Consider the following 17,882-nt stretch of genomic DNA (forward strand, 5'->3'; position numbering starts at 1 on the left):
CCGCGGGAGGTCAGGACACAGGTCAGTGAGGAGATCGCAATCTACCAGTGTTCGCTTTGCGATCGACTGGTAGATCGCAATCGACCTAATGGGCACCCCTGCACTAGCGGGTGCGCTCGAGCAGAAAAAAAAATGTACGGCGACCCACATCTTAACACACTCACGAGTGAGTGTACCTTTTTTTTTTTCTTCCCTAGACCAAAACGAGCCCTTAAACCTCGCAGTGCGGGGGTAGCCCCACTCCAAAGGTTAATAAAAATTTAGCCCAGAGTTCTTCTTTAACTGGAAAAAGTCAAGTCGTTGACCTGGCTGCGCTGTTTGTTAGGAGGGCCTGGATCATAAATCTTGCGGAACCCAATTGCAAACCTTTTTTTGTCAGCTAAGCCAATTTATAAAGCTATTTCAGCGGCTTACTTAGCTTCCAGCTCAGCGTTCAGCCTTAATTTGAACTCGGCTTTGTACGCGCAGCACATTATTTTCAATCTAATTGCAGGAAAACAATAGCCAGGTTGGTATCTATAGCTCCTCATTATCCAGACTTGTTCCATTCTCCGGAATGGCTTTCTATCAGGGAAGATATAACAGCGTGTAAGTGCTGCTGGGATCAAGCTGAATAAATAACAATAAGCCGACAGACGAGAACAAATCCACAACAAAATACAAACGAAATAAAGCAAATAAAAGGCGTTGGGCGCGGAATTCTTCGTGTGATATTTATTTATTGATTTTTACTGAGAGGTTACCGAGATTTCTGAGATAGGGGCGATGTAGAAGCGGCAACCTTCGTGTCCGGTGCAATCCTTCATAAACAATAAGTACGCGAGGAGCGTTAATCCGTCATGGCCGCTATGTCACCCATATACTGCTCTTCACTCTCCGCAAACACTTTATTCATCACAATGACAACAAATGATACCTTTACGTGCAGCAAAATAAAACCGTAGATCACCGATGGGAAAAAAAAATGAATTTGGTCTTCAGATGAAACATTTGCGGTATAGACTGAGGATTTGTGTTCTAAAGTGATGGATTTAAAGGGAATGGGCTGTTTTTGTATGTATTTGCAAAGAGGAATATAGAAGCTGCAATCAGGGGGTACGGCCGATACTCATGTAAGGGGCACGGGCAGCCTAGAGGGCCCGCACATGAGTATCTGCCGATTGTGGCAGGCGAGGAGACGGCCTGGCCCTAGCAGCGCCGGGCCCCAGCTTAGCAGATCCAGCAGCATTGGAGCAGGCTGGGTCCCCATCGGCACCGCTGCTCTTCTGATCTCGGACCGCCGGAAAGTGACATCACTGATCCCAGCGGGTCACTAAGCCCTGAGTCCAGTGGGACTGTAGACATGGATTATAAACACATGGATTGTGTTTATTAAGCAAAATAATAATTTTATACACAATAAAAAAAGATATAAAATATCATTTAAAAAAACGTATGAACATGATAGTTTCCTCTTTGGGCCAATTCACACTTGTCAGAGCACAATGAAAACCAGACAAGAATAAGGTGCTAGTTAAAATATTTTTAAGAACAGGGTCCACAGGAGCAAGCAGAGTCTTAAACCGGAACAAGCCAAAGTCAGGAGCCGGAGTAGGTAGTCGTCCAAGCCAGGTCAGAAACACAGAGATCAACGTAGTCAGGAACAAGCCAGGAGGAGGAGCCAGGAAATCAGCGTTGTCAGGAACAAGCCAGGAGCAAGAGGAGACCGTCAGCCAGGATCGGGTCATACACGGAATCAGGTTACTAGAGCAGCAGGAAAGCACTAGCAGGAAGACCACGCAAGGGCAAGGTCAGACTGGACTGAGTGGTTTATATATAATGAGTGGTGTGACATCATCACTCAGAGACAGGAAACTCCCCTCTGACTCACTCAGATGATGCTCTCCTATCTGGCCATAAGAGGGAGCCTGGGAGTAGTGAGCAAGGTTCCAGAGTCTGTTCGAGCAAGGAAAGAAACAGGTGAGTAAAATGGCAGCCAAGCCAGAATGCTGCAAACCAGTAAAGTCAGGGTGGAACCCTGACAACACTATGGCATTGTGGTAACACATTATAGTGCAGTGCAACACGCGACAATGCATTAATGTGCATTGTGCTGTACTGAGCCACCAGAAATGATGCATCCACCGATTTGGGGAGCGCATCGCATGTTAGTGCATTGCCACACATTGCACATCCATTGGCGAGGTATGTTGGGAGGCCATTGAGAATTGATGCCATTGCATAGCACCAATGTATACAATAGCCATTGCTGTGCGTTGCAGTAAAGTGAGTGGTAACGGAACGCCATAGTGTGAATGGGCCCCTAAAAGATCTGAAACCTTCAGAAAATACATTTATAAGGCCCCATTCACACACGAATCGGCCTGCACGTACAGCTCCGTGCGGGGCCGTACAAAGTAGCTGCCGGGAAGGACAGGTGCTGCGTGTGATTAGAACGCAGCCCCCGTCCTTCTCTATGGGGCTACGCGGCCGTACGCCCCCCTACACTCACCTCATTTGCAGGTCCGTAGGGGTGCGGGTTTTCTGGCTGGGGCGCATACATGTTCCATTCCGGCGGCGTATGAATACGATCACCCGCACCCCTATGGACCTGCAAATGAGTTGAGCGTAGGGGGGCGTACGGACGCGTAGCCCCATAGAGAAGGACGGGGGCTGCGTTCTAATCACACGCAGCACCTGTCCTTCCCGGCAGCTACTTGGTACGGCCCCGCACGCAGCACGGAGCTGTACGTGCAGGTCGATTTGTGTGTGAATGGGGCCTAACTGTAGTCTTGCTTAGTGTTGCCCAGCTCCCCATGCGATCAGCTGTGGAGAAGAAGCCAACACTGTATTCAATGTGATTACTAGACAGGAAGTCGGATGAGCTCCAAAAAATATATATATATCTCCCCTGCGTATTAGAAGTTTATCACAAATTCACACTGTGATAAACTTCAGAAACTTATTTTAATAATCCCAAATAAAACATGTTTACTGCTGTAGAAGAACGGAAATGTTCCCGTGCAGATATATGGAGGATCTCAACAGAAAAAGAGCAGCAATGGATGCAAACAAGTATTCCCCAGCGAGACGCTCCCGTGGAATGATAATCTATTCCCTTTACCAGAAGAGGCTCATTAGACAGGAAAGATCGTATGAAGATGATGCTTTAAAATATTTATCCTCAGCTACGCTTAAAGGTGTCAGAAAACGTCTAGATCTCCGCTAGAAAGTATTTGCATGTATACCTAACAAGTAACATAACCACAGTGACATTTCAGAAAACACAAATGTTGTGTTTTTGGGGGTCTCTATGAGCCTGATGTGTCCTCTGGACCCCCAACCGGTCCATTTCCATATGCCACACTCCATTGCAGAGTGCTGGTGATTCTCGCCCACTTTCCTTAAAGGGGAACTAAGGTAAGATCAAGTGTAGTATCTGTTTTTATCAGTGTTCAGGAGGGGGAAAGTGCCACTGTTCCGACCTTATGGTAAGAATGGCTGGTTGCAGAGTACTCTGCCTGAGTTGATGGGGGTCCCTGACCGAGGCATATCTAAAGCAAGGCAAACAAGGCATTTCCCATAGGGGGTGGCAAACAAAATGCAAGAAATGAACTGAAACTGTGCATTTTGACGAGTACTCGTGAAAATACCCGGAAACTAAAAACCAATACCGGCCATGTTGATTTTAAGATAGATTGAGCTGCCGTAAGGTCCCGCATTTGCTGGGGACCTTGTGGCAACCCTGTGGAGACCGCCTTTACAGCGCCGGCTGCACATCTCTTTCTCCCTGGGGAACCCACGCGGCCTGCACCTGCCCGCGAGACCACACACAGCCATGGTAAGATCCCGCACATCCTCCTGAGAACCCACACAGACATGGTGAGACTTTGCACAGCCCTGGTAAGACCCCGAAGTATAAGCTAAAAGGGGAGGGGCTAATAGAGAGGGGAGTCCAAGTTGGCAAGAAAGTGTTGGTGGTCAGGGGAATACAAGTGGATAGGGCAGTGGTAAGGCTAGAAAAGGAACAACTTCAGATCTGTGGTCAAGGGAAAGGCTCATGATGGTGTTATGCTGCTCCAATAACTTCAGTACTTTACCACTGCATACCTACCAACATTTTAGTCCCAGTCCCCGGGACACAGTTAACCCTGCCCACAGTCTGCCTCAGGCCCACACAATCAATGGGAAACCCCACCCAGACCCTGCCCACTTAGGAGGGTGTCCCTTCCAAACCCCACCTCTAATTATGCAGGGACCACACACTCACAGCCCCTGATAATTGTAATGAATGCTTTATCGAGTTACAGGGTATGCACATCATCAGGACTTAGGTCCAAGATGGTGGACTGCCCTAGGAAATCCAAGACAGTTGGCATCCATACCACTGTCAGAAAAAAATGGAAATTGGTTCAAGGTCAGTACTGAAACATGACTGTGCCAGGTGATTGTCATCTTTAAAAGGAGAACTCAGCAATGATACCCTCCTCCATGTTCCTCTCATAGAAAGTCTCCTTGAACTATAGCCGCGTGACAGGTTTTCTGGCATATGGAGCCCCTTTGATATAAAACTCTGAATTAATGATCATGAGTTTCGGTGTTACATTAGAGGCTCTTCTCCATTCCCGGATCTCCCTGAGACTAGATTAGGGCGGCAGTGATGACTCAGGCAGTGTGATGTGATCTATCAGTAATTGGCAGGTAGATGTGAAATATGGGTAGAGCACAGAGGACTCAACAACCTGTGCTACAAACTGAAATGAAGGTTTAGAGTTGACTCTTCCTGTAATCATTCATATTTTTGGGCATTTATTGACAAATGTCATCGTTTTTACTATGTACTTCAACTTAACGTTAAGAAAATGTTAAAATATTCCAAGTCAGCAGTGGTCAGGACCTACTACAAGTGGTCCAAGGAAGGAAAAACAGTAAACCAGCGACAAGGCTCACTGATGCACGTGGGGAGTGAAGGTTGGCCTGTGTAGTCTGATCTAATAGAAGAGCTACTGTAGATCAAATTGCTGAAAAAGTGAATGCTGGTTCTGATAGAAAAGTGTCTGAACACACGGCGCATCACAGTTTGTTGCGTATGGGGCCCGTGCTGACCCATGTCCACCGCCAAAAGTGACTGCAATGGGCATGTGAGCATCAGAACTGGACCATTGAGCAATGGAAGAATGTGGTTTGGTCTGATGAATCACGTTTTCTTTTACATCGTGTGTGTGTGTGTGTGTGTGTGTGTGTGTGTGTGTGTGTCTTACCTGGGGAAGAGATGGCATCGGGATGGGAAGAGGGCAAGCCAGCGGAGGCAGTCTGATGCCTTGGACAACCTTGGGTCCTGCCATTCATGTGGCTGTTACTTTGACACGTACCACCTGCTGTACCTAAACATTGTTGCTGACCAAGTACACCCCTTCATGGAAACGGTATTCCCTGATGGCAGTGGTCTCTTTCAGCAAGATAATGAGCCTTGAACTAGGTTAAGAATGATTTGCGGAACACAACAACAAGTTTGACGTATTGACTTGACCTCCAAATTCTCCAGATCTAAATCCAATAGAGAATCTGTATGATGTGCTGGAAAAAACAAGTCTGGTCCACGGAGGCCTCACCTCCTAACTTACAGGACTTAAAGGATCTGCTACTGATGGCTTGGTGCCAGATACCCCTGAGGTCTAGCGGAGTCAGTGAGTCAGGGCTGGTTTGGTGGCAAAAGAGGGACCTACTCATTATTAGGTGGGTGGCCAATATGTATCTATGTGGCTCTGGTGGTTTGTAACCAGTTTTCCAATTCTGCCCCTTGCCCTTAGAAGGAGTCTCACTTTTATCTCTGAATTCTCCATTTCAGGAAACTGACTTTACCTAGCTCTCCCATCACTGAAAAATACACTTTTAGATACGATCACCCTTTAAATGATAGGGTTAATCAATACAGTACAGTGCCAATTAGGAAGTAGTCTTGCAATGTGTTTATCAAGCCTAGACTTGCAGGTATCAGTAGAAAAACCATCGCCCTCGCTGTCACCCCTCCCAGGTCCTCCCATAGAAGGAGCAGAGGGACCTGTTTAAATGCAGCATTACCTCTGTGCACGAGCCAGCTGACACACACATCTTCATCAGTCACCCAGGTTGCACAGCACTATGAGACTACTTCTCCACTCAGTGCTCTACAGCGCCCTTGTATGTCTGGGTAAGTCACGCTATGCTTTCTGTTTACGGTCATGAGGGAGGCCAATGTGCCAGTTTGGAAATAATACTGCCTATGGACTTTAGGAGGCATCATTTGACTGCCCTCAGGCTTGCTGATTGGCTAGGCCAATCTTCTCAACTTTTTTACCCTAGAGGTACCCTTGAAATTATTCAGGTCTTGTGGAACCCCTTTGATTCTGTCTACAACTCTCAGTAAATTAGCATGATCAGTACATTGTAGATATATTAATACAAGACGTATTAATATTATCCCCATGTTTCTCCGCAGAGCACTATGGGTTCTTCTGTTAAACCCATAAGTAGTAGTAGTGAGCACCTACTAGACCCCACATTTTGCTGCATTAGCCCCTGTTGGTGATGAGTGGTTAAAGGACCCCCTTACGTAAGTGGGACTAGGGCCTCCTTACATTGGTGACCAGTGTAAGAATGGACCTCTTACACTGCTGGCCAGTTAGAGAGAAGGACCCCCTAACATCGGTGGCCAGTTGGAGTGGGACCCCTTTAAACATTGGTGGTCTGTTAGAGATGGGCCCCCTTACATTGGTAGTCAGTAGGAAAAGGGCCCCCTTACATTGGTGGTCAGTAGGAGAAGGGCCCCCTTACATTGGTGGCCAGTGGGAAAAGGGCCCCCTTACATTGGTGGTCAGTAGGAGAAGGGCCCACCTACATTGGTGCCCTATTGATAGGCGGATAAGGGGAGGGGAATTTAATGGTTTTGCTATGGTGCCCCATCACATAAAAAATATTCACACACAGTTTGATTTTATAACGAGACTATCCCCTAATAATTGTATCAGAACATGTTTGGTCATCTTCATGGTTGGGGCTTGGTGCGTCAACAGACCAGAGCTTAAAGGAGCACTTATCAGGTAAAATGTTATAATGTAAAGCTACTACATGAAATGAGAGAAATTAGTTTGTGGATCTTTCTTACATGCATTTATTTATGCTTCACTGCACATTTAAATGCATGCCAAGCTGCCCAGAAGATTTGACAGAGGAAGTGGTTGGGATAATGGGACACACCAAAGCCTTGCCAGCGGTGCTTGAGCAGTTGCAGCAATTTATTTTTTAACAAAGAAGATATATTAGGCTTCCCTGGGCTAGGTACTTTCAAGCAAAAAAAAAGAATGGCACCGCATCGCACCAATGTATTACACATGCACTGGTGCACCGCAGTGCCATAGGGTGAACGGGTGCTAAGGCAATTATCAATTTTGGGTCCAATCGAGCATGATGCTGGATGCTGGATACAATGATGCTGCTTACAGAGAAATGACTTTGCTATTATACATCTCTGTAAAGTATTTATCACTCTGTAAAATGTAACACAGCATGTTCAGGAAGAGTTTATGTACAGTCATCATCCAGTAAAAACGAATTCTGTTGTTGCTTACATAGCATAAGCCATCATTAAACCCCACCCATTTTTTTAGTTTTAGGTAGTAGTAATCAGGGGCGTCCCGAGGCTGGGTGACACCCGGAGCGGTGTCCGAGTGTCACCCCGCCGAGGCGTCACCGCACATGCGCTTGACGTCACCACGCGTGTGCGCGATGACGTCATCGCGCACGCGCGGCAGTATTCTGATACCTGCCGGCGGCCATCTTGGTGATGGACGCCGGCAGAGAGAGGAGGAGACAGCCACCCGGCGGGATAAGGTATGCCGCCGGGTCCCCTCCTCTCTCAAGATACTGTCGGGCGTTCGGTCCATGACCGAGTGCCCGACTTTTCAGAGGGGGGTGACACCAAAATGACAAAGTCATTTTGGTGTCACCCCTCCAATGGTGTCACCCGGGTGCGGGCCGCACCCCTCGCACCCCCCTTGTGACGCCACTGGTAGTAATATTCTGCAAAAAATACAGCATTGCCTCCTCCCATCTGCTTAAAGGGAATCAGCACTTTTACCTCAATAATCCATCACGTTATTGTTCATTTTAGGCATGTAAGCTGCGGAAAAATTCGGTTTGGTTCAGATATTTCGTTATTTCAGAATTCAGGAATTGGATCCGAAATTCAATTCGGTTTGGGTTTCAGACGAAATCCGAATTTTCATTTGTTTCGGAAGAGTTTACAAATATTTGTTGCGAATACCACAGAAAACTATATACAGATATTAATACTAAAGCTGAGGCTCCCAGACCTGATTGGCATACAGGATCCGAATTTCCGAGTGGCATTCGGGAGCTCACGAATGCCATTCGGGTCTGGGAGCCATATACTGTACATATATTACTAAAGCTGAGGCTCCCAGACCCAAATGGTATTCAGGATTGAATTTCTGAATTGCATTGGGGAGCTCCAGAATGCCATTCGGGTCTGGGAACCTCGGCTTTCGTATTATATGTATATGGCTCCCAGACCCAAATGGCATTCGGGAGCTTCCCAATGCAATTCGGAAATTCAATCCTGAATACCATTCGGGTCTAGGAGCCTCAGCTTTAGTATTATGTGTATATACTGTATATGGTACCCATGTTGCCGTAACAAAATTTCGTGTTCTGACCCATTCGGATGCATTGAACCGAAAAACACATCTGATTGGTCAGAAAAGTCACATGTCCGATTCAGTGTCGTTTTTGAAGGAAATTCGGACGGGATATAATGAACAATAAAGTAGTTGATCTTCAATCTTGTGGGAAAGGAATAGGGAAGGGAAGGGGGTAACAGGGTTGGTGGTAATGGTGGGAATCCCAGTTAAAGGGAAATGACACCTTTTAATAAATATTAATAATTGCTATAAAAGAAAACAAATGTTCATCTATTATTTTTTTTGCTTCGGAGCCAGTAAAGCATTGTAACTGCGATCAGTGGATTGCGGGTGCAATGCTCTGGCTCCTGCAGACTCTTCCCTTAATCCATGTCTGTAACTCGCCATGGGCATTCATAAGACCAGTATTATTCTTTTGGATATGTTTTATATCTGTGATATTTATGAATATTTGTAACATTAAAATATAATTCATTTCTTCTTGTTCCAGCTTCCAGCCTCCAGTGTTTCCATTATAATGGCCTGCCAGACCGCGCCCAAGAGGAACAAGTGGCGAAAACCTGTGAGAGCACTCACCAACACTGCAGCTCCTCTCTTTATACATATAGCAGTGAGTATCGGAATAAGCTGACCCAGGTCATGTTAAGCATGTAATGAGACAAGCCTGTACTTGATTGCTGCTGTCAGACAGGAAGGAGGAGGAGCTTAGTATGCTAATAAGTTCACATCAAAGTTAGAGCATGGTTGTATGAGACATCATTAGAAGAGGACCATGTGCTCCCTCGGTGGTAACAAAGATGCAGTGAGGAGGAGCTTGTACTGCCTAGTATTATTTGGGATGCTTTGGTGTAAGGCTTCTACCACCCACTTGTTAGCAAGCATGCACTAGGCAGGTGCTTGTGTCACCTACTCATTGGCAGAGATGTGGTAGGGAGGAGCTTATGCTGCCTACCTGTTAGCAGAGATATAGTTGGGAGGAGCATGTGCTGCCTTCTTATCAGTGATATAGTTGGGAGGAGCTTGTGCCGCCTGCCTGCTAGCAGAGATACAGTGGGGCGGAGCTAGTGCTGTCTGCTTCTAAGCAGTGATATAGCTGGGAGGAGCTTGTGCCGCTTGCCTGTTAGCAGATAGATAGTGGGGAGGAGCTTGTGCCACCTGCCTGCTAGTAGGGATAAAGTGGAGAGGAGCTTGTGCTGCCTTATGAGCAGTGAGATAGTTGGGAGGAGCTTGTGCTGCCTGCCTGTTAGCAGATATATAGTGGGGAGGAGCTTGTACTGCCTGCCTGTTAGCAGATATATAGTGGGGAGGAGCTTGGGGAGAATGTATTGCATTTGCACATCCACTGATCTAATGCAGCCATTCGCCAGCCTGAATTCCTGTCTGCGGTAATGTAAACGTATTGCTGGGGATCCTGACTGATGCCATGACCAAATATTATCATGACCATGGTGACATTTCCATTACTTACCAGAGGAAAAGGGTTAGGGGGCATCATTGGTTTGTACTGTCTATGGGTATAAAGTAACTGCTCTTATATTCACGTCTAGAACTGTTGAACGGAATGGTGCTGGTGAAGGGCTGTTCTACCGGGAAGAACTGTAACCAAACCCAGAGCGGCCCTGTGAAGTTCGTCCACACCAGCGAGACCGTCCTGTGCTGTGACACTGAACTGTGCAATGAACACTTAGTACCAGGTGAGTGCCGATTCTGAAGACCGACCACACAGCTTGCAGTCAGTCTAACACAGGAGTCAGTTAAGAGGAACCAACCAGGGTACAAATATATAAAGTTCAGGGTGAAAGTTCACTGCCCTACCAGTTTCAAGGAAAAGCCGAGCACCCTGGGGAAATCTGCATACAAACTCCATGCTGATAGCATCCCCAGTGGAATAATAACTCATGACTGCAGTGCTTCAAGCCAAGAGTACTAACATTGAGGTACCCTTATTATTGCAGATCTAGGAGAGGATCCACGGATAGAGTGTCTGGCATGTCACGGGCATCCCTCATCTTGCGGGGGCAGCAGTCACCCCAGCCTGAGATGTGGGAAGTCCCAGAAATCCTGCATTGAGGTCTCCATTACCACTGCACTCAGCCAAGGTATGTACTCTCATTTATTATGGTTGGGGTTAAAAAATAAAATAGTAACATATATATATATTGCATATAAATATTTTGTATGTTAATTTTACGCCACTTGGTAGAGCTCTAGGCGCTTTATTATGTGTATTGCTGGGCTATTCTTACTCGGCTTTGCTTATCAAATCCTGTTGTTTACAGAGATCAGTAGCTCAACCTAAAATTCACACACACAAATAAAGCAATATATCCCCCCTGCTCTCCTTTTGTAAGCACCTACCTTTATTGCATCCCAGTGCTGTTGATTTCCTGAAGCCTCTTTTCCGCCACTTCCTGTCTACATGCACTTCAGCAATGGTTGCGTGGCATTTCCTCAGATCGGGTTGCACCATGCCTGTGTAATATGTGTGGAAATGGCTGCGTGTAGTCTCTATCAAATGCCTGTGTGGTACAATGACAGCACAGAAGCACAACTGGGAGACGGGCATTCCAGCAACTAGATGGAGACCAGGAATTTCCAAAGCTCCTCTGCTTCATCTAGTGGCGGGAATGCCGTGCGAATGACATCTGCTCAAATATACACTATACATCAGCCCCTATAGGTCAGGAAGCCAATAGCCCTTGGAAGGCAATAAATGATCCAGCCACCCACTTTCCACCATGACTTTTAGGTGGCGTTGGCCCTTTAAAAGCTCCGGGCTGCCAATGATTCAGAGCTCAGTCACATAAAGCGCAGCAAATGGTTTCTTTTACTGTCTCTGCATGCTGTTTATATAGCAGTGAGACTGTTAGAACTTTTTATTGCTATATTTTATGTTTCCGGGACCCACCTTCTCGCTGTTTTGAAGGCGACGCTAAACCTGATGGAGCTTTCTAATACAACTTGTTCATCAGACGCTGATTCATTTATAGGACTTTGCCTGTAGCCCAGTAAACAGTAATAGCCGTATGAAGCTGAAATCGTTTTTGTCAGATATTGCTTTCTCTTCTGAAATATTTGCACTGAATGAAGCACATTTTGGGGTCTACTTGTAAACAATACGCAGAGCCATTGGCCCAGCCAATCAATGTATTTTCAAATATCATCTTGTAATACCACATTATGGCCACTAGATGGAGCCACTGAGCCAAGTACAGTTAACTCCCCGTTATGCGGAATCCACAAGGATGGGTAGAATCCCGGATAAATGTAGTTTCTGGTTGCTTGAGATATACTATTAAAAATAGGTATAACTAATGCCATGCCCCATACTATACCATGCCCCATACTATACCCTGCCCCATACTATACCCTGCCCCATACTATACCCTGCCCCATACTATACCATTTTATAACATAACTCGGTATTGACTTCATATTAATATTGAAATGCGGTTATCAAAAGCAATCAAGACAAATAGACACCATTAGTATTAGTGCTGTAATATAGGTGTTGTAATCAGGGGTGTTCCAAGGCCGGGTGGTACTCGGAGCGGAGAAGGGGTGACACCCCGCCGTGATGTCATCGCACACTTGCCAATCTTATTGACGCCTGCCATCGGCCATCTTGGTGATGGGCGCCAGCAGAGAGAGAAGGGGACGCTTATCCGGCGGGATAAGGTATGCCGCCGGGTCCCCTCCTCTCTCCTGACACTGTCGGGCTCTCAGTCCATGACCGAGTGCCCGACTTTTCATAGGGGGTGACACCAAAACGACTGTCAGTCATTTTGGAGTCCCCCCTCCAATGGTGGCACCCGGTGTGGAACGCCGCTCCGCACGCCCTTGTGACGCCACTGGTTGTAATGCAGTACTAGGAGTGATCACTAGGTGGTTCGCAGACGACTGTTTCCCGGATAATACATGCCGCGGATAAGCAAATCAGTGAGTACACAGGGGATTTTTTTTCTGTTTAGATGAGAGTTCGGGTTAGTTGAATACCGGATAACAGAGAGTTTACTGTATTTATTTCCTATACTCCTCAGCGCCATCTAGTAGCCATAATGCAGTATTACAAGATGACATTTGAAAATATATTTATAAAGAAAGTATAACAAAAATATTTGCTTTGTGCATCCACTTGCATACAGCAAACATTCACAGAGATTCGCTGGGCCAATGACTCTGCAAATCATTTATATATAAAACACTCTCTGATATTCTTTGAACCCCAACTACCAGTTGTCACAGTGGCATTGCAATAGCCATCGCCCTGCCCCTCACCTCTCTACCTAACCCTTAGGGCAGGAGCAAAGGGGATATTATAGAGCAGGGGTAGCCAAACTTCAAATCTTAGCTACCCCTGCTATAGAGTGTCACTTGAGTGACAGCCCTGAGTCTACTGGGGCTGCTGACATCACATCCAAGATGGCGGCACCTAAAAGCAGTCTCACGGTTTTTGGATGTCTACACAAGGGGGGCTTATACACAGGGCCGGATTTACTCTCTCTGCTGCCCCAATGCAGGGTTCCTCAATGCGCCCCCCTATATGCAGGCTACATACAAGTGATCTTGTACAAAACAAGCGGCAGCTTCCCCGCTGTACATTTAGCTCTGCTTGCCCAAAGCAGCGCTAAATGTAGAAAACAACTACCCGCCTGGTCAACGGAACTGCATGTCCCGGGCGTCGGGAGATAGGAATTCAACCCCCCTGCTGCCCCTCTACTTCCTGCTGCCCCAAGGCCGGGCCTCGGTTGACCTTGTGGGAAATCCGGCCCTGCTTATACAGGTAAATACCATGCATCAAATACGTTAAATGTATATAATCTTTTGGGAAGATTTGTATTTCTATTTATGGTCTGGGGACACAATCTCCTTGAAGAACTGCAAGTGCAGTGTACATATCAATGGATGTATGAAAGTAGAGAAATATGTTGCAAAACTATTTTAAAGTAGTAGATGAGATTTTCCCAAATCTTGAATATGCAAATGAGATTTCCCGACTGCCAAGGTAATTAGATGTAAGAGCTTAAATGTAAATGTCAATTATTGCTGTTGCAAGGTCTTGTTCTACCGGTACTGAGACCATAGACTTTCTGCACGTACAGCACCATCTAGTGGCTGAGAAGAACAGCCAGGGTTCACCAAGTTTTTTGCATGACTCCCACCTGCCAGCAATAAAAAAAGGATGGGGAGAAGTGGTAGACACAAAAAAATAGTATATAAAGTAAAAGTAAAGTAAAAGAAATAAACAAATAAGTAATACTGTCCACAGACCTGTGAGGGAGAGTGTTTGTTCACGTATGAGCAGAGCAAGTTGTCTGCAGAGTGCTCTATAAACTTGGGCTTAGTCAAATTCATGCCAATGGACATGGAAGAGATAGGGAGCTGAGACAATGAAGCCAGCACCAGGAGCAGGAAGACAGAATAGAGAGCTGGAGGCAGAAAACCAGCACTGGGACAAGGGGCAGGGTGTGTGCATTCGGAAATGAGAGCAGGAAACCAGTACCAGAAGCAGGGAGTCTGCATAGGGAGCTGGGATGAAGAAGCTAGAATTGGGAAGTGGGAGTAGGAAATTAGTACTGGGAGTGGGAAGCCAGCTCCAAGAGCAGGAAGCCACCAGTGGTAACAGCATGGGAGGAAGCACTGAGAGCAGTAATCCAGCACCAAGGGCAGTAAAACCAGCAATAAGAGAATGGCATGTGCACCAGGAGCAGGAAGCCAGCAGAGAAAGCTAGGGATAGGAAACTGGCATCAGAATCAGGAAGACATCAGTGGGAACCAGCGCCAAGAACATGGAGCAGCACCAAGAGCATTGAACCAGTTCCAGCAGCATGAAGCCAGTACCAAGAGCAAGGAGCCAGGTCCAACAGCATGAAGCCAGTACCAAGAGCAAGGAGCCAGGTCCAACAGCATGAAGCCAGTACCAAGAGCAAGGAGCCAGGTCCAACAGCATGAAGCCAATACCAAGAGCAAGGAACCAGCACCAAAAGCATGGAACCAGCACCAAAAGCATGGAACCAGCTCCAAGAACATGAAACCAGCACCAAAAGCATGGAACCAGTTCCAAGAACATGAAACCAGCACCAAAAGCATGGAGCCAGCACCAAGAACATGAAATCAGCAAAGAGAGCACCTAGTGGAAGGAACCAGCACAGGGAGCATGGAACCAGCATTGAGCGAAAGGAACCAGCATTGAGAGAAGGAAACCAGTACAGACAGCATGAGACCAGAATCGAGGGAAAGAAACCAGCACAGAGAGCACGGGACCAGCACAGGGAGCATGGAGCCAGCACCAAGAGCATAGAGCAAGTATCCAGAGCAAGTAGCCAGCGCCATGAGCTTGGAGCCAACCCTGAGAGCAAAGAGCCAGTTCCAAGAGCAGGGGATTGGCACAGAGAGCAAAGAGTCAGTAGCAAGCATATGGAACTAGCACCAAAAGCAGGGAACCAGCACCAAGTGCTAGGAGCCAGTACCAAGAGTATAGAACGATCATTAAGAGCATGTAAAAGGCACCATGAGCAAAGAGCCAGTTTTGACAACAAAGAGCCAACACCAAGAGTAGGGAGTCAGTACCAAGAGCATAGTGCCAGCACCAAAAGCAATGAGCCAGTATTGACAACAAAGAGCCCGTACCAAGAGCATGAAACCAGCATCGAGAGCAAGGTGTCAGTTCTAAGAGCATGGAACCAGCATTGAGAACGAGGTGCCAGTACCAAATGTAGGAAGCCAGAACCAAGCGCATGAAGCCAGTACCAAAAGCATGGAACCATCACAAAGAGCATGGCACAAGCACCAAGACCAGCATAGTGGGCAAGGAGCCAATACTGAGGCCTACTAGCTATGGAAACAGGACAAGGACACAATATTTTATAATAGTTGCTTTGAGCAAACTTTGTATTTAGACTTTTATTTTTGGATAGATACTTATAAAGGATAATTGACACCCAAGTGCGCATCTGGATACTTCTTTTGGGTTAGCGTCTCCCTTCCTTGTCAGGATGACAGCCAGGCAACAAGCTTTTGCTGAATGATAAGTCAGCAATTATTAGACACAACATTGCACTCATGTTACCTATAAGTAATTTTATTATAATTACAATATTAGGGATTTGTTTTGTTATGTATCCTTTTCTTATTGCTGAACAGATTTGTGTTATTTTTCTATTATTTTCAATTTATAGAAACCCTCTATGACAAGGGGAGGTCAGAATATTGCACGTGGAGGTCAAACCGCTCTCCGCAGCTTTAGCACGCAGTTCCTTTCTTTAAGTTTTCCTTCCCTGAAGCCTAAATTACTCCTAATAACACGCTCTGTCTTGTCCAGCAGTGCATTAGTACTGACAGATTAGAATGGCTTTAAGAGTGGTCTTGCCCACCTTAATAACCTATTGCTATTAAGCCAAGAAAAAAAAAAATAGCTTGATGGCAAATGTTAGAAAAACACGGGGGGGAATAGTCAGCTGTACTCTGATTTGACAGCTATGTCAAGGCATACATACAAAGAATAGTCTTTATGCACTAATGCGGTATGCATAGTACATTTGACAGCTCGCAACAACCTTTTCATGCAGCAATAGTTTTATTGTGAGGCAGCGCCATCTAGTGGATAAATTAGGGTACTGCACACTGCATAACCAAAACGCTTTTGTTCCTCTTTTTTAGGGGAAACATTTTATAATAATAAAAAAAATCATCTTTTATATTAAAAAGTAACTGGGGAAAATATGCATTAATCATGTCTAAACTAATGATAGTAAGTGAGAGGCAAACTCACGGGTCGAGGCACAAACAGCAATGAAAAGCACTCTCTTGTAGTATGGTTGGGAAGAGTTAGAAGAAGCTGTGTTGGGTTTTTATTGCTCGAAAGGAGAGGTGGAGGTGAGGTGATGAATGTGGACTCCTGACAGATAATAGAAGAAGTCGTAAAGAAAAATGGCTTGTGTTAAAACAGAGGCCTCTCTCATAGTACAGAGGTCATCCGAATAGAGACGTCGGTATGTATTGCAACCAAAGAGGGTGCCAAACAAATATCCAAAATGGTGGTTTATTGATTCTGCAGATGACAACAGGAAACACTAAAAACATGCAGCACATTTTGGGGGCTCAGCAACCCCCCTTCATCAGAACTTTAAGACTTATCTAAATGTCAGCTGAACTCAGATCAAAGCGGTGGAGTAATGAGTTCCCATCTGGGAGTTTCCTCTTAAGTCCTGTCCTAGTGACAACCTGTGTGTCATGGTGTCACCATGCAACATGGACACAGACAGCAATAATAACCTGACCAAGGTTCTAAGTCTTTCTTATGTTATCCAAACTTTAAACATTAAAAGTTTGGCTTTAAAATTAACCTGTCAGAACAAAAGAATTTTCAGCTAGCCCGGCCCTGACCATCTGCGTCCTGAAAAGCAATGCAGCTTGTTATAGACCGTGATTGGATAGTGAAGGAGTAGCGACTCACTGATAAGGTCATCTATTTTCTCTCTCCTCCAGTCAGCAAACTCCATTTGTCAGCTTCGAAGCACTGGGCAATGCAGTAAATGCCATTTTACAGTGCTGCCCCCCCTTGCGCCCCCGTCTTAAGTGCAGTGCAGGAGATGACTGGATACTAAAACATATTATATATATATATATAGGGATGCACTGATACCGCTACTAGTATTGGTATCGGTGCTGATATTTGGGCAAGTACTCGTGCTCACCCAAATGCTCCAACACTTACTCCGGATACTGGAACTTCCGGCCAGGGGGAGATTTCCTCTGACCGGCAGTGCCGCGAGGGAACATGGAGCCGGCTTTCCAACCAATTAGGAAGCCGGGTGGCGGGTAATGACTCGCTGCCCGGCTTCCTGGTTGGCTGGGAAGCCGGCTCCATGCTGTTTGGCCAGCTCGATGCTGATTGACTGGGAAGCCGGCTTAATGCTAGCTGAAGTACCAGTACTCGGTATAGGCGAGTACCGAAAGACAATGTGTACTCGTTACCAAAAAACGGTATCGGTGCATCCCTATGTGTGAATGCTGGGTGAAAGTCGTATGAAAACATTTGACTCTCTCCTCTTTCTTTCCCTCTCTCTCCCTCTCTCTCTCCTCTCTTTCTTCTCTCTTCTCTCTCCCTCTCCTCTCTCCCTCTCCTCTCTCCCTCTCCTCTCTCTCTCTCCTCTCTCCCTCTCTCTCTCTCACCCTCTCTACCTCTCTCTCGCTCTAGATCGG

General features: G+C 46.1%; 1 protein-coding gene across 1 annotated transcript in view; it reads left to right on the plus strand.

Moving 5' to 3' along the window:
* Positions 1 to 6,046: 6,046 nt before the first annotated feature.
* Positions 6,047 to 17,882, plus strand: part of LOC108785536 (urokinase plasminogen activator surface receptor-like) — a 17,774-nt gene continuing 5,938 nt past the window's right edge. The window contains exons 1-4 of the mRNA XM_018554624.1: positions 6,047 to 6,169; positions 9,169 to 9,288; positions 10,226 to 10,372; positions 10,634 to 10,777. Of these exons, the coding sequence (XP_018410126.1) occupies positions 6,121 to 6,169; positions 9,169 to 9,288; positions 10,226 to 10,372; positions 10,634 to 10,777 (460 nt within the window). The 5' untranslated portion in view covers positions 6,047 to 6,120. The remainder of the gene's footprint in view (positions 6,170 to 9,168; positions 9,289 to 10,225; positions 10,373 to 10,633; positions 10,778 to 17,882) is intronic.

This window comes from Nanorana parkeri, unplaced genomic scaffold (genome assembly GCF_000935625.1).
Source record: "Nanorana parkeri isolate BGI_ZX_2015 unplaced genomic scaffold, ASM93562v1 scaffold166, whole genome shotgun sequence".
Classification (NCBI taxonomy): domain Eukaryota; kingdom Metazoa; phylum Chordata; class Amphibia; order Anura; family Dicroglossidae; genus Nanorana; species Nanorana parkeri.